The following is a 19,669-nucleotide window of genomic DNA, read 5'->3' on the forward strand; positions in this document are numbered from 1 at the left end:
TTATAGGCATCCCATCTGGTTTTACTGCATAAAGGCTGACTGGGATTTTGGCGGTGTGGATAAACATACTTGAATCCAGTGCTAGTTCCGACCTCTGAAGTCAGTGGACATGATTATGAAGACTGTTAATGCAGTGAGTATGTGAATTGTGGTCTAGCACACAATCAAATGCCATGGCTCTCGCAGACCCTCCACTACCCGAAGTGAATGGCTATAAGGGAACCCAAGCATAAGCACAGCTGCCAGTGTAGATGCTGTATCCCAGGTCCTAGACCTGCACTTACGATAGCTAATACTAGTAAATACTTGTTGAATGAATTCACAAATTTAGTTATAAGTGACGGAAGCTATGGTTTGGTACTTTGTAGCTCTGTAGATTTTAATTCTGCTGGAGGCATAGCTAAGGGCTGAAGCTAGGAGAAGAAGCTAAGGAAAAAGTTTTCCAGTGGAATTCCTCTGTACATCACAGTCTCCAGTGATGACTCTATTAGGGGAAAAGGATGTGGGAAACCAAGTCGTGCAATAATAAAGTGGAATTTTAGTCGACTCTTTTTATTTATTTATTTATTTATTCATTCATTCGTTTATTTATTATTATTTATGCCTACAGCACCTGGCCTTCCTAGGTGGTCTCCCATCCAAGAACTAACCAGACCCGACCCTGCTTAGCCTCCGAGATCAGACATCGGGCTTGTTCAGGGTGGCATGGCCATAGACCATGGACCATGGCTCCACTGGGATGTGAACCCAGGACCTTCTGCATGTAAAGCAGATGTGCTAACCGCTACACTATGGAACCATGTCCAAGAATTTTAGTTCTCTTGATTTTGCATTCTTCTTGCCATCTGTGCAGCTGTACAATTTCTTGCAGACTAATAATAATCTGACAGAAGTGGCTATGGGGGCAAGTGGGGAGAGAAGGAGGAAGGAGGAAGGAGACAAGGGGACAAGAAATAAAGTAGGGAGAGAGGGAGGGAGAGAGGAGGGAGAGAGTGCCAGAGGGAGCCAGAAAGAGCCTCTGGACTCAGGACTCAGGGCATGCTGCAATGGTGCTGTGTTTGGTGCTTTGTCTGGTCTGAGCTAGCTTTGAGCTAAGCCCTCTTCTGATTTTGAAGTTTCACACTCAGTAGGGTTTGAAATAGCGGCTTTCTTAAATTTTGCAGGTGTTTCCTGGGTGGGTTAAACACTGAATATAAATAGATCAGATTATAGATAGTGAGTAGTGAGGTTGAGGTTCTTTGAGTTTTAGCCAGAGACTGCAGTTGTTTGACAATCACATTTCCATAGTGATTGGTATTTAGTTCCTATTTCTTCTTTCACAAGCGAAATAAAAGACATGCTGTAAAAAAATTAAAAGGACCAGTATTTTTCCTGTCATAATTACGAGAACCAACACTGTAATTGATATAAAAGACAGACCTCATTTATATAAAATTACAAATTCCAACAAAACAGATAACTGGTTATTTTTTTAAGAGTAGTGTAGGGTTCACAGCAAAATTGAAGGGGAGGTGCAGAGATTTCTTATATACCTCCTGCTCCCACATAAGCACAGCCTCCCTCATTATCAACATTCCCCCACCAGAGTGGTGTGTTTGTTACAGTTGAAGAGCCTGCATTGACACCTCATATTCATCCAAAGTCCGCAGTTTACATTGCAATTTACTCTCGGTTTTGTACATTTTATGGATTTGGACAAACATGTAACCATCATTATGGTGTCATACAGAATTTTTTCACTGTCCTAAGAATCTTTTGTGCTCTGCCTATTCTTTCTCCCCAACCTTTACTCTTGGAAACCACTGATCTTTTCATTGTCTCTATAGTTTTACCTTTTCTAGAATGATGTAAAGTTGGAATCATACATTATGTAGCCTTTACAGGTTCCTACATGTCTTTTCGTGGCTTGATAGCTCATTTCTCTTTAGCTAGAGTTACCACAGTTTATTTATTCATTCACTTACTGAAGGACATCTTGGTTGCTTCCAAGTTTTGGCAATTATGAATAAAGCTGCTGTAAACATCTGTGTGTAGTTTTTTATGTGAACGTAAGTTTCAACTCCTTTGGGTTGAATCGCACCCAGGAGTGTGGTTGTTGGTTTATATGGTAAGAGTATGTTGAGTTTTTTAAGAAATCACCAGACTGTCTTTCAAAGTCGCTGTACCATTTTGCATTTCTGCCAGCAATGAATGAGAGTTCCTGTTGTTCCATATTCTCACCAGTATTTGGTGCTGTCAGTTTTCCAAATTTTGGCTATTCTAATGGGTGTATGGTTGTGTCTCATTGATGTCTTAATTTGCATTTACTTGATGATATATAATGTGGAACATCTTTTCATATGTTTATTTGCCATTTGTATATATTCTTTGGTGAAGTGTCTGTTAAGCTCTTTGGTCCATTTTTAAATCAGGTTGGTTGTGTTCTTATTGTTGAGTTTTAAGAGGTTGGGTTTTTTTTGTTTTTGTTTTTTGGTATATTTTGGACAATATTCCTCTGTCAGATGTTTTTTTGCAAATATTTTCTCCCAGTCTGTGACTTGCCTTTTCATTCTCTTGACATTGTCTTTCACAGAGCCGAAGTTTTTTATTTTAATGAAGTTCAGCTTATCAGTTATTTTTTTCATGGATCATACCTTTGATGTTGTATTGAAAAAGGCATCACCATACCCAAGGTCATCTAGGTCTTCTCTTATGTTATCTTCTTGGAGTTTTATATAGTTTAGCATTTTACATTTTAGGCCTATGATCCATTTGAATTAATTTTTCTAAAGGGTGTAAAGTCTGTCTGGATTCTTCTTCTTCTTTTTTTTTTAGGGGGAGGGGGCATGTGGATGTTCTGTTATTCCAGCACCATTTATCGAAAAGACTACTTTTGCTCCATTGTGTTGCCCTTGCTCCTTTGTCAAAGATCAGTTGACTATATATATGTGAACCTATTTCTGGCCTCTCTCTTCTGTTCCTTGATTTATGTCTCTTCTTTCACCAGTACCACATTGTCTTGATTAGTGTAGCTGTATAGTAGATCTTGAAGTCAAATGGGGTCAGTCCTCCAACTTTTTTCTTCTTTATTATTGTTTTGGCTGTTCTGGGTCTTTTGCCTCCTTATTATAAGTTTTAGAATCAGTTTGTAGATATCCATAAAATAACTTGGTGACATTTTGATTGGGATTGCAATGAATCTATAGAACAAGTTGGGAAGAACTGACGTCTTGACAATTCTCAGTCTTCCTAATCATGAACATGGAATATCTCTCTACTTATGTAGTTCTTCTTTGATTTTATTCATTAGAATTTTGTAGTTTCCTCATATAAATCTTGTGTTATTTTGTTAGATTTATATCTAAGTATTTCATGTATGGGGGTGCTAATGTAAATAGTACTGTCTTTTGAATTTCAAATTCCATTTGTTCATTGCTGGTGGTAATTTTTCATATAGTGTGTTTAATACCCATTATCATGCATATATGTACACATACCATTCATTCATGTGCCAGGAACTGTTCTAGATGGTAAAGATGCAACAGTGCACAAAAATAGACTGAATGGAGCTTACTGGGAGGAGAGCATCAAATGTAATGTCATTGCTATGCTGAATGCCCAAAAGGGGAAGCTCACAGTGCTGTGAGGGCATATGCAACCCAGGAGCTGATTAATTAGGGATGCTTCTCTGAAAGAGTAAAGGCCAACCTGAGGTTTGAAAGAAACCTAGTTGTTAATGAGGGAAGGGAAGTAGAGTTCCAAGCAGAGAGCATGTGAGAAGTCCTGTTGTGGGGAGAGTCTGATACCTTTGAGTTGCTGAAAAAGGCCAATGGGATTGGAGTGCAAAAAAGCAAGGGTGTGTGATGAATAGAGATAAAGCTGGAGGGAAGGGGCCAGTGACTCTGTAGGCCAAGGCTGAGCTGGGATGTGGGGATTGGAGTAGAGGATACCATGTATGGTTAGAACAGTCACTTTCAGAGACCTCTTAATTTTCATTTTCATCACAGGTATGTACAGACAGGTGGCTTTCTTTTACAGCTATTTCTTACAAAGAAACAGCTCTTTTTTTTTTTTTTTTTTTTAATCTCTTCAGGAGTGCACACAGTCTAATGGAGAAGAGTAAGACCCTGTTGATATATGGAGTCCAGGTCAGGACCAGGCCCATTGTCCAGCTTTGGTCTCCTTCCCCAGAGAGCTCCTTACAGAGAGTGTCACTAATTCATGACTGGAAAAGGATAACTATTCAGATGGCACAGACTTTCAACGTTTTTTACAAAGACTGGAAATCATAAATGAAAATTTTGACTGTCAAGTCACTATATTTTTGACTGTCAAGTCACTATATTATATGGATCTATAAATATATATTGAACAAAAATGAAATCATAAAATGATGTTGTTTTGCACTTTGCCCTTTTTTAATTAACAGTATCTTTCCATGTCAGTACGTATAGATTTACCTTATTCTTTTTTAGTATTCCTTTGTATAGCTGTACCATAATCTGTTATATATATATTACTATGGTTATATTAACATTTATATTAACATAAATATATATTGACCTTTGTGTCCTTCCTAAATTTTCACTTTATAGACAATGGTGCAACATTTTGGAAATACAGTTGACCTCTGCACAGTTCACAGTTCGGGGTCAGCTGTAATTATTTGTATTTTTTGTATCCATGGGAAAAATTCCTGGATATAGACTTTATGAATCAAGGATATGCATATTTTAAAAACTTGGTTTAATTATAAAATAATACGTATCAAAAAATGTAAAATGTAGGCATGCATAAAGTACAAAATTAAGTGTGCTAGCCTGCCATCTTGGCGTGTATCCCTGAAATACACATTTTACATTGTAAAAGAAATTACCAAATTACAGTCTAAAAAGATTGTGCCTGTTTATACTATTTATGTATGCAGATACCTGATTTTCCACTTTTTCCCCAACATGTTATTATCAACCCTTTAAATCTTTTCAAGTCCAATATACAAAATTTTAAATGGTGTTTTAGTATTGTGTTAATTATTAATGAGATTGTATATTTTTTCTTATGTTTAAATTTTTTTAAAGCGGTGCTTCTCTGGTTGCCTGTTGTTGTTTTTTGCCTATTTTGCTACTGGGTTATTTATCTTTTTTTTTTATTAATTTGTAACAGCTCTATGTACATTAAGAGAATTAGTTTGTTACAATTTTTTTTGGCCAATTCGTATTTTGACTTTTTTAATGATGTATTTTGCCACCCAGAGGTTTTTTTTAATTTTCTTAAACATATTTTGAGCCAGCCTTTCGTCCACATATAAGGTCTAGGTCAACTTTCACAGCTGCCTTTCCCCGCTGAAATTCAGCTACAAGGACACTTAAGAGGAGTAGTAGGTAGGATAAGAAAGCAGCTGCAGCCACGGGGAATGCTTCTATTCAGACGCAGACTCAGGAATCTTTTTTAGGTGACTGAACCAGCCTGCGAGGTGTCCTGCTTATTTGCCCTCTCAAACCTAGCTCATTACAGAGTCCCTTCTTTGCTCTTGTCTCTGACCTTACAACCAAGGCTCTCGTTTCTAGGGCAAGAATCTCCCCTCCAGCTCCCCATCATTCATGAGGAGCTGAACTGCCCTTCCAGCTCCTGTCCTCAAGTAAAGTTGACTCCCAGTCACTCTAATGCAAGCCTCATTTGCCTAATATGAATGACATTTTGGAAGAAATTATGTGTATATTAGATAAATCCTGTCTACGGACAAAACATGAATGATAGTAGTATACATTTAACTGGGAGGGACGGTGAGAACAACTGATCAGTAGAAGTTGTGCAAGATGCTTCTTGTTATGATTAAAGAACTACCAATTCAAACGAATCTGTTAAAAACATGTAGTCACTCATTACTCTGCTGAAAAGTCTTTGATGAGTCCCCATCGTCTTCAGTATAAAGGCCAAACTGCCTAACATGGCATGTGAGGTCTTTCACATCCTGGTCCTAAGCTATTTTTGCAGCTGACAACACTATGCTAAGCACTTTGCATCCACACATTTTTATTGAGTACCTATTACTTGCCAGGCATTGTCCTAGGTTCTGGAATTAGTGGTGGTCCCTGCTCTTAAAGGGCTTTCAAGCTAGTTGGGGAGACAGATAATCCCAAGTAAACAAAGCAGTTTATAGGGTGGCCAGGGAGGATGTTTCTGAGGAGACATCTAAAATGAGACCTGAAGTGAGAAGGAACAAGCTGTGAGATTTGGGTGGTGATGGAGGATGCTTTAGGCACAGGGCACAGTAACAGCCTTGAAGTTGGAAAGAGGATGTTGTGAAGTCAGTGTCAGGACATCAGCTTGACATCTGAGGAAAAGGCTGAGACATAAGTTCTTTCAGAACCTCTGCTTGCTTGTGCTACATTTGTCTTTCAAAATATATGTCTCAGCATATACAATTGGAGTAACAAATGTAACAAATAAAGAACAAATGTCCTTTATTTCATGAACTATGAGACCTTTACAACCTATAATAGAGTGACACTTGATTTCGATCTTTCTGTTATCCCCATTGTCCTGTCAGTTACTCTCACTCATATTGAGAACCCCTAACCACTCAATTCAGATGATCTTTATCAATTCAGTAATACCATTTAGCACCTAGGCCTGTCACAGTTGAGGAAAGAAGAGTATACCCTTGGTCTCTCTAGAAGTTTAGGAATTGAGTCAGAGTTTCATTACCTCGTTATCTAATTATTTCTGCTTCTTGGTTCTCTAGTAATTGTCTCACCATGATCAAGGTGTAAGCATGGCCAGCAGCTGGCTTGGGTTCAACACCACTGCTTCTGTAGTTCTCCTCTTTCTTTAAGGTAACTCTGGAGGTCCCTACTCAGCATGCATCTCGTTGTGCCTTCAGTATACAAATGAACACTACAGCCACAGCCTTATGTTATTAGCCTCATCTGTTATATATGCCTTTAAAAATATTAATGCTACAAAGTAGAAATTGTGGGTGTTGTTCAAATAGTTTTTATAGGGATTCTGTTAATCAGAGTCTACTTAAGCCATGGACAGAGGGATAGGAGGTACATAAGTATAAACATGAATACTTTTTACTAACGTAGAGGCTCTTCATGTTTGTGCATGTTCTGTTTATTATGTTTAAAGTAACCTCCTAAAATGCTGTTTCATTTGGGCAAGCCAGTCTTGTATTTTTAAGTATGTGACTGGATTACTGCTTTTTACTCATGCTTGTATTTGGTAGCTAATTAAATTATTTTTAATTCTCTTCTATGGCTTTTACCATGACTGGCTTTTCAGCATAGCATTCTTTCATATTTCAAATCCGTGGAAGCTCCGTGGCTCCTAAAGACTTTTCCATTCAATCAGTTATTCACTCGACAGACATTTCTCAAGCATCTGCTCTGCTAAGCACTGGGCCAGGTATGGGGGTGATGCCAATGGATAAATCATGGATCTTGTCCTCAAGGAGGTCACAATCTAGTTAAAGAGATAGGCCTGTGAGAGGATAATACTAATGGAATGTGGCAAGTGAATGGGGAAAAAACCAGATATTACGGAAGGTCCAAACAGGAGCCCCTCCTTTAACTTAGTGGTCAGGAAGTCTTTCTGGAGGTTATAACACTTAAAATGGGTTGTTTTATTTTTTAAATTCTGCTTTATTTAAGAAAAGCTATACGTTTCTTTTAGATAAAAGTTTTAAAAAAAAGAGAAGAAAAATGTCACCTGTGGGTAAGACGTGTACAATGATGATTTGCTATATTTACTCAATTCTGGCATGCACACTGTTTTTTCACATTAGGAATGTGTCTTATCATTTATGGTAGATTTGATGCAATAGGACATTCCTTTATTCAGTAGGTAATTACCAGGGATCTGTGATAGATCAGAAACTATGTTTAGCTCTAGGCATCAGTTTTGAGCCAGATAGGAATAGTCCCTATCCTCGTGGTGTTTATAGTAAGAGAAGTACAGGATTATGTGAGAAAGCATAGCAGAGGGGCTTTATTTAGATGGAGAGGTCAGGGAAGGTCTTTCCACATAGTAGATACTCAGGCTGAGATGTGAAAGATAAGTAGGAATCAGAAACACAACCAGTGAGGCTAAGGATTCTAGGCCAAGAGAAAGTATGGGAGAAGGTCTTGAGACTTGACATGGCATGGATTGTTTAAGTAGTTGAAGGAAATCCAGTGCAGATGGCCCTTGGTAGAGTAGAGAGAGGGGCTAAGCCTTTGGAGTATTAGAGACTGTCATGAGATGAGGCTCGTTCTCCAAAATCTCTTCAGGCAGATGCTAAATAATATGAGGCTCCTAGGAGGTTATATGAATGTTTTATTCCAGGTTACTAAGAGTTTTAAGCAAGGGGTAAGAGGGAACCATGAGAATGGGATGTCTCAGAAGCCAGGCAAAGTGTGTTCCAGGTGTGTTGTAAGGTTAGTGATCAAATGCTGCTTAAAGATGGGCTATTAAAGGACATATAGGCATTTAATGGGTGGTAAGGATGAGGAAAGGGTTTGCCAGGCCTGGGGATAATGTGAATAAGAGAGAGAGAGATGGAGGAACAAAGTGTTGTTTGCAGTTGTTAGAGGATCAAGTGCAGGCCAGGAATGGTGAGAGATGAGACAGGAGAAGTCGGCAGGGACCAGATCATGAAAGACCTGTAATGTGCTCTGAGTTGGCACCAGACCGTAGTCTCAACTGTCTGCCCCCAAAGCTGGGACAAAACAAAGGAAGCCACCTGTTGTAAACGGGAGGGAACTACCTGCACTACTGGGGCATGCTTATCTGTGTTTCATATTTTGTATATGTTGTCTGATTGCTTCATAATTTACCATGTTGAGACATTTTTTTAAATAATTACTCATGACTTCTTTTAGCACTAATGTATTTATCAGAGTGATAGATATTTTGTGTAGGAGGAAGATATCTATAACAGAGGCCTGCACATATTTAATTTGACCCTTTTTATACTTTTCTCTAAATTGGGAGCAAGTGTTGAAAATGATAGGAAAGTGTGAGTTGTTTTGCTTAATTGGGCAACTTTGGTCACAATCAGGAGAAAGTGATTCATTGGGATTATGTTTGTCTTATTCTTTTTTATACCGTATATCCTAAGCATTTTGAAGTCAGAAATTGTCCTAGGTTTGAAAACTTCCTCTATCATTTATTAGCTGAGTGACTTTGGGGCCGGATATTTAACCTTTCTTACACTGTTTGTTGAATGAGGGACTTCTTTAGTAATAACAATTATAAAACATATAACAAGAATTGAGTAAAGGAAAGTTAGGAGCCTTGTGGTGAAGATGATCAACATGATTCTTTGATGGTGATTCTGTTTTACTTTTATTTAACTTAGAATTTTGAAATTTATCTTCAGATACCCACTAGCTAATTGTAGATGGAAATAGTAATTTTTCTTGATGTGCATTTAAGACTGTGCTTATAAAATGAGACCTGGTTCCAAAAATAATCTTTACAGGAATATTATAGAACTGCAGTACCTAAAAATATTCATTCTAAAGCTCTAGAGAAATAGGTATTTAATTTTTGCTACTCGATGTGATAAAACATAAACATTAATTTGCGAGTTCTTGTTTTCTTCATGAATTTCAAATAATTTCAATGTCTGCTGGAAGCTGACTTGAACTTGATTTACTTTTAAACCATGCACATTTTTACTATATATGCAGGGTAACTTCAAGAATTACAAAGAAATTAAAAATCTTAAATCAACCCTATCATTTTGTTTATTTATAGAAATAAATGTACCTGAAGTCATTCATTTATTAAAATTTTAGACCTCAGATTATTTTTTGCTGTTATTCCCTAAGCGCATTTTTGGCAGAGCCTCATTCTGTGGTCAGAGCCAACTGGGATATACTGCAGGGTGATGCTAGGCTGAATACTGTGGCTTTGACACATTGTCTTAGATGAAACAAGTCTCACCTCATGACATGGACCAGTTTGATAGCTGTTTCCATTAAGATACCAAGAGCAATATTTTAGGAGCTGGGGAGCAGAGTTTCTTCTTCATAAAATCTACTGTTTTAAAAAGAAGGAAGCATGGTAAAGTGAAAAGAGTATTTGGCTTTTAGAGTAGACATAGATTTGAACCCTAGCTCTACCACTTTTGATGTCTAAGCTTCAATATCTGTTAAAATGGGCTAGTAATAGGGTTATGGAGATGACTAAATGGAATTCTATATGTAAAATATCTAGGTCTCTACTGACACAGAGAAGGTGCTCAATAAATGTTAGCTCTCATTCCTCACAACCGTGAGGCAGGTTGGTGTTTGTCATTTTGCTCAGCAGTGGCATACATTGTTATGAAGCCATAGGAGGGACACAGGACACTTCCACTCTTCACTTCCAGCCCTACGCAGAATGCACCATGTGTTCACCCCATCCCTTCTTTTCTCTTACCCCCATTTTAGTGTGACTCCTTAACCTGCTCTAACCCTCTGGCTACCTTTCGTCCCATCTATTACCCCCTTTGCTGTTCCAGAGGATGGCTGGTGGAAGTGATGGTCACAACACTTTGGCCTCTGAGTGAGGAATTTTGGTAGGGTTGAGAGTGGGGCACTCTGTTCTAGAAGTGAGGGGTAGCTTCCACTCTAAACACAGGAATTCTGAGGGGATTGAGGTGTGGGTTTGTGGAAGAGGGGGAGAGGAAAGGATGTTTCATTATTTCTCTATTTCCTAAATTTCTGGCTTTTTTCCTTCTGTCCAGATTTTCTTAAAAACTCAATTGTCTAATGTTGCTTACATCTTTCTCTATTTCTGAAAATTATAGAACCTTTCAGAAGACTCTGAGAGCCTCTTGCCCATACTTCTTTTAGATTGCCCTCTAATAGTGTAATATCTGACGTCAAGAATATTCATATAACAAAAGTTTATGAAGAAATTATTATAAGCAGGCTCTGTGTTAAGTGCTGAAAAGACAAAGATGAAGAAGATCCACCCCTTCTTTCAAGGAGCTCACAGTCTCTAGAGGGAGATAGACACACAAAGACATCATTTAGTGGGATAAGGATTCTGATGGAGATTCTATGAGGTAATGGGGACATTGAGAATGGAATGCCAAATGATAAGTCAGGGAAGTCTTTCTAGAGGAGGTGGTACTTTAACATAGATATGAAAGATAAATAGGAATCTACTGGCTGAAAAAGAGGAGGGATTTTGTGCCAGATGGAGGAAATAGCTAAAGCAAAGGCAGCAGGGCTTTTTCATGGTACAGCAAACCCATAGTTTGGCAAGACTGGAAAAATAGTCGTGATGAGTGAAAATGGATGGAAAATGAAATGTTTAAGAATATTTTCCATCGAGGAGTTTCAATATTACTAATGATTTCTGAACCTAAGTGGTAGGTAGGTAGTTCATTATCTCATTCTTTCTTCAATAAATATTTGGAGATTGTGTGTGTTTAAAAATTCTGGAAAGCCCATTATATGCTTTAGGGTGGTAGTTTCTGAATTTTTTACATCAAAAACATGCCACAAGGGTTATATGAATTACTTAGTCACTATATGGAGTATCAATGTTAATGTCAGTGTTTGGAGGAGAGGGTATGATGATTCAGGATTTCTCTCCTGCTTCAGTTCCTAGCCTACAGGGACACTTAGTTTTTATCATAGGTTTGTTTGAATTGTCACATAAAACATTCATATTCGTGTACATTCACAATGGGATATCAAAAATGAATCAAGCAGATTCCATGTTGCCAAGCTACTTATGATTTAATAGGGGAGCTAGGAAAGATGTACATATTTGCTGTATGAAAAGCTAATAATGTATGTGGTAGTTTGGGGAAGGAGAGGAAATCACATATGTCAGATATTTTGGGATTTAGGGACTGGTCATTTACTCTGTTACTGTCAGTCTTATTCCCAAAGTGTCTGAGGCATCAGAAACAACTATTCTTGGTGCCCACATCTCAGGGTTCCTAGACTGACAAAAGACAAGTTAGTAAAACTTCCAGTGAGTCATCAGCACTAATCAGGGACCTCTTGACTGTTGTTATTGTGGTAGGATACAGAGAAAGGTGACTGGTGCCTCCTTAAGGGTGCAGAGATGGGTGTAACCCCTGAGAAGGTGTGAGGGCTGTGCTAGGCTGAGCCAGCACTGTTTAGTGCCCCTTTCTGGCAAGTACTAGTACAAGCATGTCCCTTGAACCTGCCTTTCCAGTGCTTTTCCATTAGACTGTCAGAATTACCTCATCATTGCCAGACAGGCCTCATTAAATTGCATTGTTGAAAGATAGATGGTTTTTATTCTCCTTGCAAGCCATTATGTAACTTAAATCTGTGCAAGCTTTATTTTCTCAGATTTTGACTGTTATAAAGTTAAACCCATCTCCATTTTGTCCTTACTCTCTTTCTAGTCAGATTTTTCTTTGAATTGTCATAAATCTTCTTTGATACGTGTTTACATTTTAATGTTACCTACTTTAAGCCTCTTTCCTCTTTTCACCTCCTACAGGTTTTCATTTTGTTGTTGTTTTTGGCTTTAGTGGCAGCCCCTCAGATCCCAAATCCTTGTTTCTCCTTATTCTATCAGTTCCTACATCAACGTTTACTCTTTTTTTTGCCTGCTACTTCAGGTATCTTCTCTAAGTCTCTGACTCTTCCCGCTTCTCAACTGTGCTTTGTAACTTCAGGAAAAATCCTGAGATAGTTCTGTGAAGTTTGCCTTTGCTGCCTTTCATCCCGCTTCTCCAGTTTCTTTTCCTTCCCTGGCCCTAGCTCTGTCTTAAATAAAATCAGAACAAATGTGCTGCCCAGCGACTGTGAGCCAGGGACTTGGCCACCCTTAGAGGGGTTTCAAATACAACTTAAGGATATACAGTCGAGTGTGGGCAGTAGATTGACCCATAAATAACTAAAATAAGGTCTGAACTGTCATGAATGAGATATTTGAGGGACTCACAAGATAATGAGGACCAAAACTAGAGTACAAAGAGAATGAGGAGCATTGCAGGAAAGCCCCACCCTCTACCAGCTAATCAAGACAGAGTGAGTTATATGACGTTGGACCTCCCCTGTCTTGCTGGGAGCTGTGTCCAGTCTGATTCGCTTTGGTTAGTGTTATCATTTGCTAACTGCTTCTGTTTTACCAAGAAGCCCTAACAGACTTACAGGTATGTGTGTCCACCCCAATTTCTGATTCCTGTCTGACTCTTGCTGCCCTGTCCCATTTCTAGATTTCTCATGGGGTCTTGGGGCCTTGTCTTCTTGTCTTCCTTCCCCCAGTCTCTGTACTGAATGTGGCTGGACAAGTTTAGTCCTGTTCTTTGGAGCTGCCATGTGTGTTTTTCATGGGGGGCTTAGGGGAAGATTGGAAAGTAGGATTGGAAGTGACAGAGGCAATAGGAAGGGGCATTGTCAGGTTGAGATTCCTCTGGGTTTTAGCAACTAAGGTATATATATACACCTCTCAAATTGACCCAGTTCTAGTGTAGGTGTTTCTGCAGTCACTGTTAAAGATGGAAAAGAACCATAAAAAGACAATGGTAATAGTAGACTGATTTCTGACCTATTTCTCCTTGGATGCTTTCCCAAGAAATAAAGTTAAAATCGATTTCTTTAGAATAAAAGGAAGTTGGTTATCAGGGTGATGTTTGGTCTTTAAATATCTTATCTCTGGTGAATATAAGAAACTTAGTCTCCCTCTACTATCTATTGTTAACACCTAGCTTTTGGAAATTGGCAAAGTACCTGCTCATTCCTCTTTTCAAAATACTTGTAAAAATCTGAGCTATTGACAAAGAACACAAAGGCGCTTCTTTCTAGATTTTATTAAAAATCTCCTCATGTTTAGAGCATGTCAGACATACTTCTGCAAACTTACTTGGACCCATTTTGCTTTTTTTTACTTTGATCAGTCATGACTTGGAGTCTCACATATTACATATCTTTTCTAGCACCAGTAAATCCTTCCAGAGAAAATTACAGAAATACCAGCTTTCTAAAGTAAGCTTCAGAGAGGGAGCAGTTGGTACATAGAAATGTTTATTGAATGAGTAAGAATTTAGTAATGTGTACAGATATTACCCAGTTTATGAACTGCGTAATTGGGGAAAAAGTTATAAAACAAATTTCAGTAACATACCTGACATGTAACACTAGCAATCACTTCTTATGGAAAAAACATGTACAAAGACATTCTTATATTGAACAAGACAGACATGGAGCTTATGTTCTAATGAAGGAAGAGAAATAATAAATGAGCAATAACATAACAATAATAAGTTCAAGTAGCAGAAAGAGCTCTGAAGAAAATAGAGAAAGGCGGCAGTGGTGGTGTTTTCGTATGTGATGTATTCCTGAAAATGGGCATCAAGGTTTCATGTACATATGTTTTAAAGGGAGGCTCGTTCCTGAGGAATCCAAGAAATCATAAAACATCTCTTCAACATGGAGTTTGGAGAATTCATTCATGTTAATATCTTTTGTTCTTTTTCTTCTGCATTGACCCAAAGTCCAAAATTGGTTTACGACCAGAGTTTCTCTTTGAGGCTAAAGATTCGCTGCTTCAGGAACCCCTTGTGGTCACCATGTACCTTTCATGATGTTCAGGCTACAAGAGCCAAACTTATTGCTGGCCACATTTACTACTTTTAACATTTTCACTCATCTTTATAACATAATGAGGCAAAATACTAGACAACAGTACTTTCTCAATTTTTAAAAAAATTTGCAACAGAACTTTCTTCAAAGAAAATTCCAGATGTCCAGTGTGTAAAACACATGTGGCTCCAAGCCACACGCTTACTCTCTTCTTCTCCACACCCTAATGGCTCCTGAGGAATTCCTGAGAAATCACCAAGGCTTTCCAGAGCACAGGATGAAAACCACAATAAAAAATGCAATTTGTAACTCCTGCTTTAAAAAGATAGCTGTGCTGCCGAAACTGGCCGAGCCTCCACACCAGTGATTCCAAATCATGTTTGAAATCCATGAAAGTTCACATTTACTGGAAAAAATAGATTCATATGTCACATTTTAACCTCAGTTACATTTTCAGGTAACATTTACTATATAAAGCAAAGTCGTAGTTTCGTTGTAGCTATTTCTTCAGAGCATACTTTTCCCCCAGTTTTATTGAGATATAGCTGACATACCACACTGTGTAAGTTTAAGGTGTACTGCATGGTGATTTGACTTACATATATTGTGAAATTATTACCAAAATACAGAGCATGCTTTTCATATAATTTGGGCATGATGGTACTGCGAGGGCTAAAATACTTTTCATCTTCTAATTTAAAAATTAAATTTCATATTGGCCAAGATTTTTCATAAATTATTTAATTATAAGTAAATCCATGATATGTTTTATATGTAATTATAAAGTAATTGATTTGCTATTTCAAAACTTTTTTTCTCATCTTTTAGTTTGCCAGGGTTTGGATACCTGATCCCGAGGAAGTTTGGAAGTCAGCAGAGTTGCTCAAAGATTATAAGCCAGGGGATAAAGTCCTCCTGCTTCACCTTGAGGAAGGAAAGGTAAATTAACATTAACACTTCATTGACATAAAGTGAAGGGAATTCAAAATTGTTAGTTTGCTGTGATGTATTTGACTTCAGTTGGAAGGTAAATTTTGAATTAATCTAATATTTTTACTTACTGTATGATAAAAATGACAAAATGGCAAACAATTTTCTATTCCAAATGGGTTTGTAAAAACAGTAGATGCTTTAAAAGTCCATTATTTTGGTTCATGAATTTATTATGATTAGGTTTGGATTCACATCTAATCCTCCCAAATATGCCTGTTTATGCATATTTTTTTTCAGCTAGCATAAAATGTTGTCATATTAACTAAGAAAACATCATCTAAGAAGCTAGTCTGAGATTCAATATTTGCTAGGACTTATCACTTGAAAAATATTTACTGAAAAGTTATCATGTGTTAGCACTTGGCTAGTGACCAGAAAACTTAAAACCAATTGTGTCTCAGTACTCTCCTGTCTGCATTCACTGCATAAGTGGACTCAGTTCCACCCTTTTTAATCTCTGCACTGCATTTGACAGCAGGTCACACTTTTTTCTTAAAACCTTTATGACATTAATTTCCTTTAAACAACTTATAGTCTAGCCAAGGAAACTAGATATAAGAAGATGAAAAGTTAAATAAAATATAAGATGTAAAGAGTGGTTCAATACCACTAGGATGTCAAAGGTGAGTTTCTGATTAACTACCAAAAGAGTAATACTATCCTGACAGTTCACATGTATTGAGCACTTCCTATGTGCCAGGTATTGTTTTAGTGCTTTACTTGCTATAACTCATTTAATCCTCACAACTCTTATTAGGTGGAACTATTATTATTACCACTTTGTGGTTGAAGTGGTAGTAGAGTTTAGGACTTGCTCAGGGTTATATAGATCTTAAAGGATGAAGCTAGGATTTAGAGCCAAGAAATTCATCTTCATAGTCTACTCATAGTCACTATGCTATATTGTAATGACAATAAGGACTTTAAATACCAGTAGAGGGAAATTCATCATGGGCTGCTTTGTCAGGGAATGCTTCAAGGAGGAAAGATTTTGACTGGATCTTAAATGTAGATAGATTTGGATTGAAAAAGAGAAAGAGGACAGACTCTGTGAGGATTGTATTTTGGAGATCATAAATATAACAAGTTGACTGGAGCAGAGATTTAAAAAGATTTGTGTTCTAGTTCAAGGCTTGCATATTAAGGTACCTACTGTATTCCATGTTTAGATGTGGCAAAAGCTGTGCTCTCTGACATCAGTGTCAGGTAAGAGAAATAGTTATATTTATGAATTGTGGGACCCATGATATAATAAATATAAACAAGAAATAGAAGTAGAATAAAGCAGGGAAGGGTTGCGGGGGCTGCTGGTGAAGATAAGTAGACAGGGAGGCATTGTCTGAAGAATGACTAGACGGGGGGAGTGCATTTCAGGGATCCAGAAGAGCAAGGGGAAAGGCTGGGAGGCATGCACAGTAACGTCTGTTTGGGGAACTACACAAGTTTTATGTCGTTGGGATGTAAAGTGGCAAGTACAGGACTGGCAAGAGGATGGGGGCAGAACCAGATCACAGAGGACTTGGTGTTCATGCTGAATCTCTTGGACTTCAACTGCTGTGCTACAGTTGAAACATAGCTGATTGTAGTGTTTATAAACAGAGGAAGGGTGCCAGGTTCGTGTTTTAGAAAGGACTCATTGGTGGCCCCGTGGAGGATTTCAGGAGAGCAGCACAGGGATAAAGAGATGAGTTGGGAATAAGGTAAGGAAGAATTAGGTGAGATTAGAGGGCCTTGAATGACAAACAAGGGAGTTCATTTATTCAACATTTATTGGTCATCTACTCTGTATTAGGTACTTTGGGCTATGTTTTCTTATATTAATTCTCACAGCAACACTGTATGTTGGTAGGTGGTATCAAACTATTTTCCAGATAAGAAGCCAAGGCTCAGAGACATTAAGTAGTTCTGCCTGAGATTGTACAGCCAGAAGTGGTTTTCTTTTATGTATTGCAGGGGCCAATGCAAGGACCAGTTTATTATACCCTTTTAATAAACAGGCAGAGAGAGGTAGAGGGGGAGATTGTAAATTTTCTTCACATTTAGCATAGTTCATTCCAACCAGTTTTGAATATTTGGCCTCTGTTTATCTTTTCAATATTAACAAAAGTGGCTTTTTAGAAAACCAGCTTTTCCCTCCCCACAATTAAATTGCATTTTTTCCCCTTTTCACTTCTTATATGTTATTTGCCTTTAATACATAGTTGAACTGACAGTTTCCATGTTTGGCTTTGCTATAAAGCCATATTCCCTTGGCTTTAAAGTGAGTAGTATTTCTTAACTTTTGAGGCCAAGTTAGAAGTACAAATTAGGAGTTGATAGATGGTCACGGGGATGGGGAGCATGGCATAGGGAATGTAGTTAGCATTAATATATTGGCTAGGTAGAGAGCCAGAGGAGAGAAAGAGTAATTAGGGGAATCGTTTTATAAACTATATAAATGTCTAACCAATGTACTGTATACTGAAACTAATAAAATAAAATTTTAAAAAATCAAATGAAAACTGTGGATTGTCTTTCAAAAAAGTACACATATGTATATATATTGCTAATATCAAGGGATTCTTGGGCTTCTTGGAGTTCAGAAGTTCCCAAGTATTTACCACATGCTAGGCATTGCCTCATTTAATTTTTACCACACCCCTCTGAGCTGTTTCTATTATGCCCTTTTTACAAAGGAAGGGTTTAGGTTAAATAATGTACCCAAGAACACAAAAGAAGTACCAGTTTTAGGATTTGAATCCGGGTGCATCTGACTCTAGAGCCAAGGTCTGGACCACTCTGTTATACTGCCTTTCATTTATCACAGGTGAAGAGGGGGAAAAAAAGAAAAAAGCTAAAATAAAGATTAAAAACTTTTGTTTCAGTAACTGGGAAAAATAATCTAGGCTATGACTTCTCAAGCTATATTAGCAAAAATTGTTAATAAAAGTTAATACATCTAGTGTAAAAGAAAACTCTCCTTATTTTTTGCTGTTTCCATCAGTCTCTGTGCTTTTGGAAAGTGTCAGAAATATAATGTGTTTAAAACTGAGAAGCGACTGAGGAATAGGAAATAAGGAAAATGCATGGGCTTATTTCAGGTTTATGGCTGTGATTTATCCATATGCTATATTTTGTGTATTTTCAGGATTTGGAGTATCATCTAGATCCAAAGACCAAGGAACTGCCTCACTTAAGAAACCCTGACATACTCGTGGGTGAAAATGACCTCACGGCCCTCAGCTATCTTCATGAGCCTGCTGTGCTCCACAATCTCAGAGTTCGCTTTATTGATTCCAAACTTATTTATACATATTGTGGTATGTAGTGTGCCTTGCTGTCTCAGTGGACTGTGAATGCTTCCCTCTAAGGAGCATAGCCTTGGAAATAACTCTGCATGAGGAAAGGAGGATGCGGTTTGATTTTCTCTTAGAGACAAATTCATTTCAGGCTTATCAGAAAAATTTACGCGTGTTCATTAGCTGGTTGCATTTCATGTGAAGAAGCTCTTTTGTGAACTTACATAATTTTTCTCAAAATGAAAAGAACTGGGCCTGTTTTTGGATTTCCCCCCACCAGAGAAGTCGTATGTCAAATTCAATGCCAATTTGCCAGTTATTTTTATCTCTTACAAAAACTACTACATGGAGAGTCATTGTCCAAAGACTTATGTTCAGGGCTGGTTTGAGTTGATTATTCTCTTTTTCTCAATTGCTTGACTCGTAGTAACTATTTTAGCTTGATCTGCTTGCATGGGCCCATGCTCGTTGCAATATTTGCTCTCAGGGACCCAGCTCAGGATTCTTTATCTCTCTCTTAGAAATTAAGCATGCACATGTGTGTACATTTGGGTTCCTTTCCCTCTTTCCTTTTTTTCTCTCTGTTTTCTTCTTATTCTTTATTTTCTCTATTGACTTCTTATCTTTTTTTCACTACTTGTTCTTCTCTGAGACTCAGATCCAAGATTTCCATTCGTTTCCTTCTAAGTTTATTTGCTTGGAGTATCCCACTCAGTGCTATAATTTCTTCATTACCCTCCTGTTTTAAACAGGAACAGATAGCTTTTCTTCTGAAAAGAATTTATATCTTTTATATCCTTGATATTAACTATTTTTCTTTTATATTAACTGAATATTTCTTTTTCTCAATTTTCATTTTTCTTTATT

At 37.6% G+C, this 19,669-nt stretch overlaps 1 protein-coding gene and 1 pseudogene across 10 annotated transcripts in view; one reads left to right on the forward strand and one right to left on the reverse strand.

The window, feature by feature from the left end:
* MYO5A (myosin VA) overlaps positions 1-19,669 on the forward strand; it is a 157,087-nt gene that overhangs the window by 34,949 nt on the left and 102,469 nt on the right. For all 10 annotated transcript variants that reach the window (XM_039889014.1, XM_039889012.1, XM_039889015.1 and 7 more), the window contains exons 2-3: positions 15,360-15,470; positions 18,652-18,823. In XM_039889014.1, coding sequence (XP_039744948.1) covers positions 15,360-15,470; positions 18,652-18,823 — 283 coding nt within the window. The remainder of the gene's footprint in view (positions 1-15,359; positions 15,471-18,651; positions 18,824-19,669) is intronic.
* LOC120581060 (uncharacterized) lies at positions 602-717 on the reverse strand (annotated as a pseudogene).

The sequence above is a fragment of the Pteropus medius genome, unplaced genomic scaffold (genome assembly GCF_902729225.1).
Source record: "Pteropus medius unplaced genomic scaffold, Ma_sr-lr_union100, whole genome shotgun sequence".
NCBI classification, from domain to species: Eukaryota; Metazoa; Chordata; class Mammalia; order Chiroptera; family Pteropodidae; genus Pteropus; species Pteropus medius.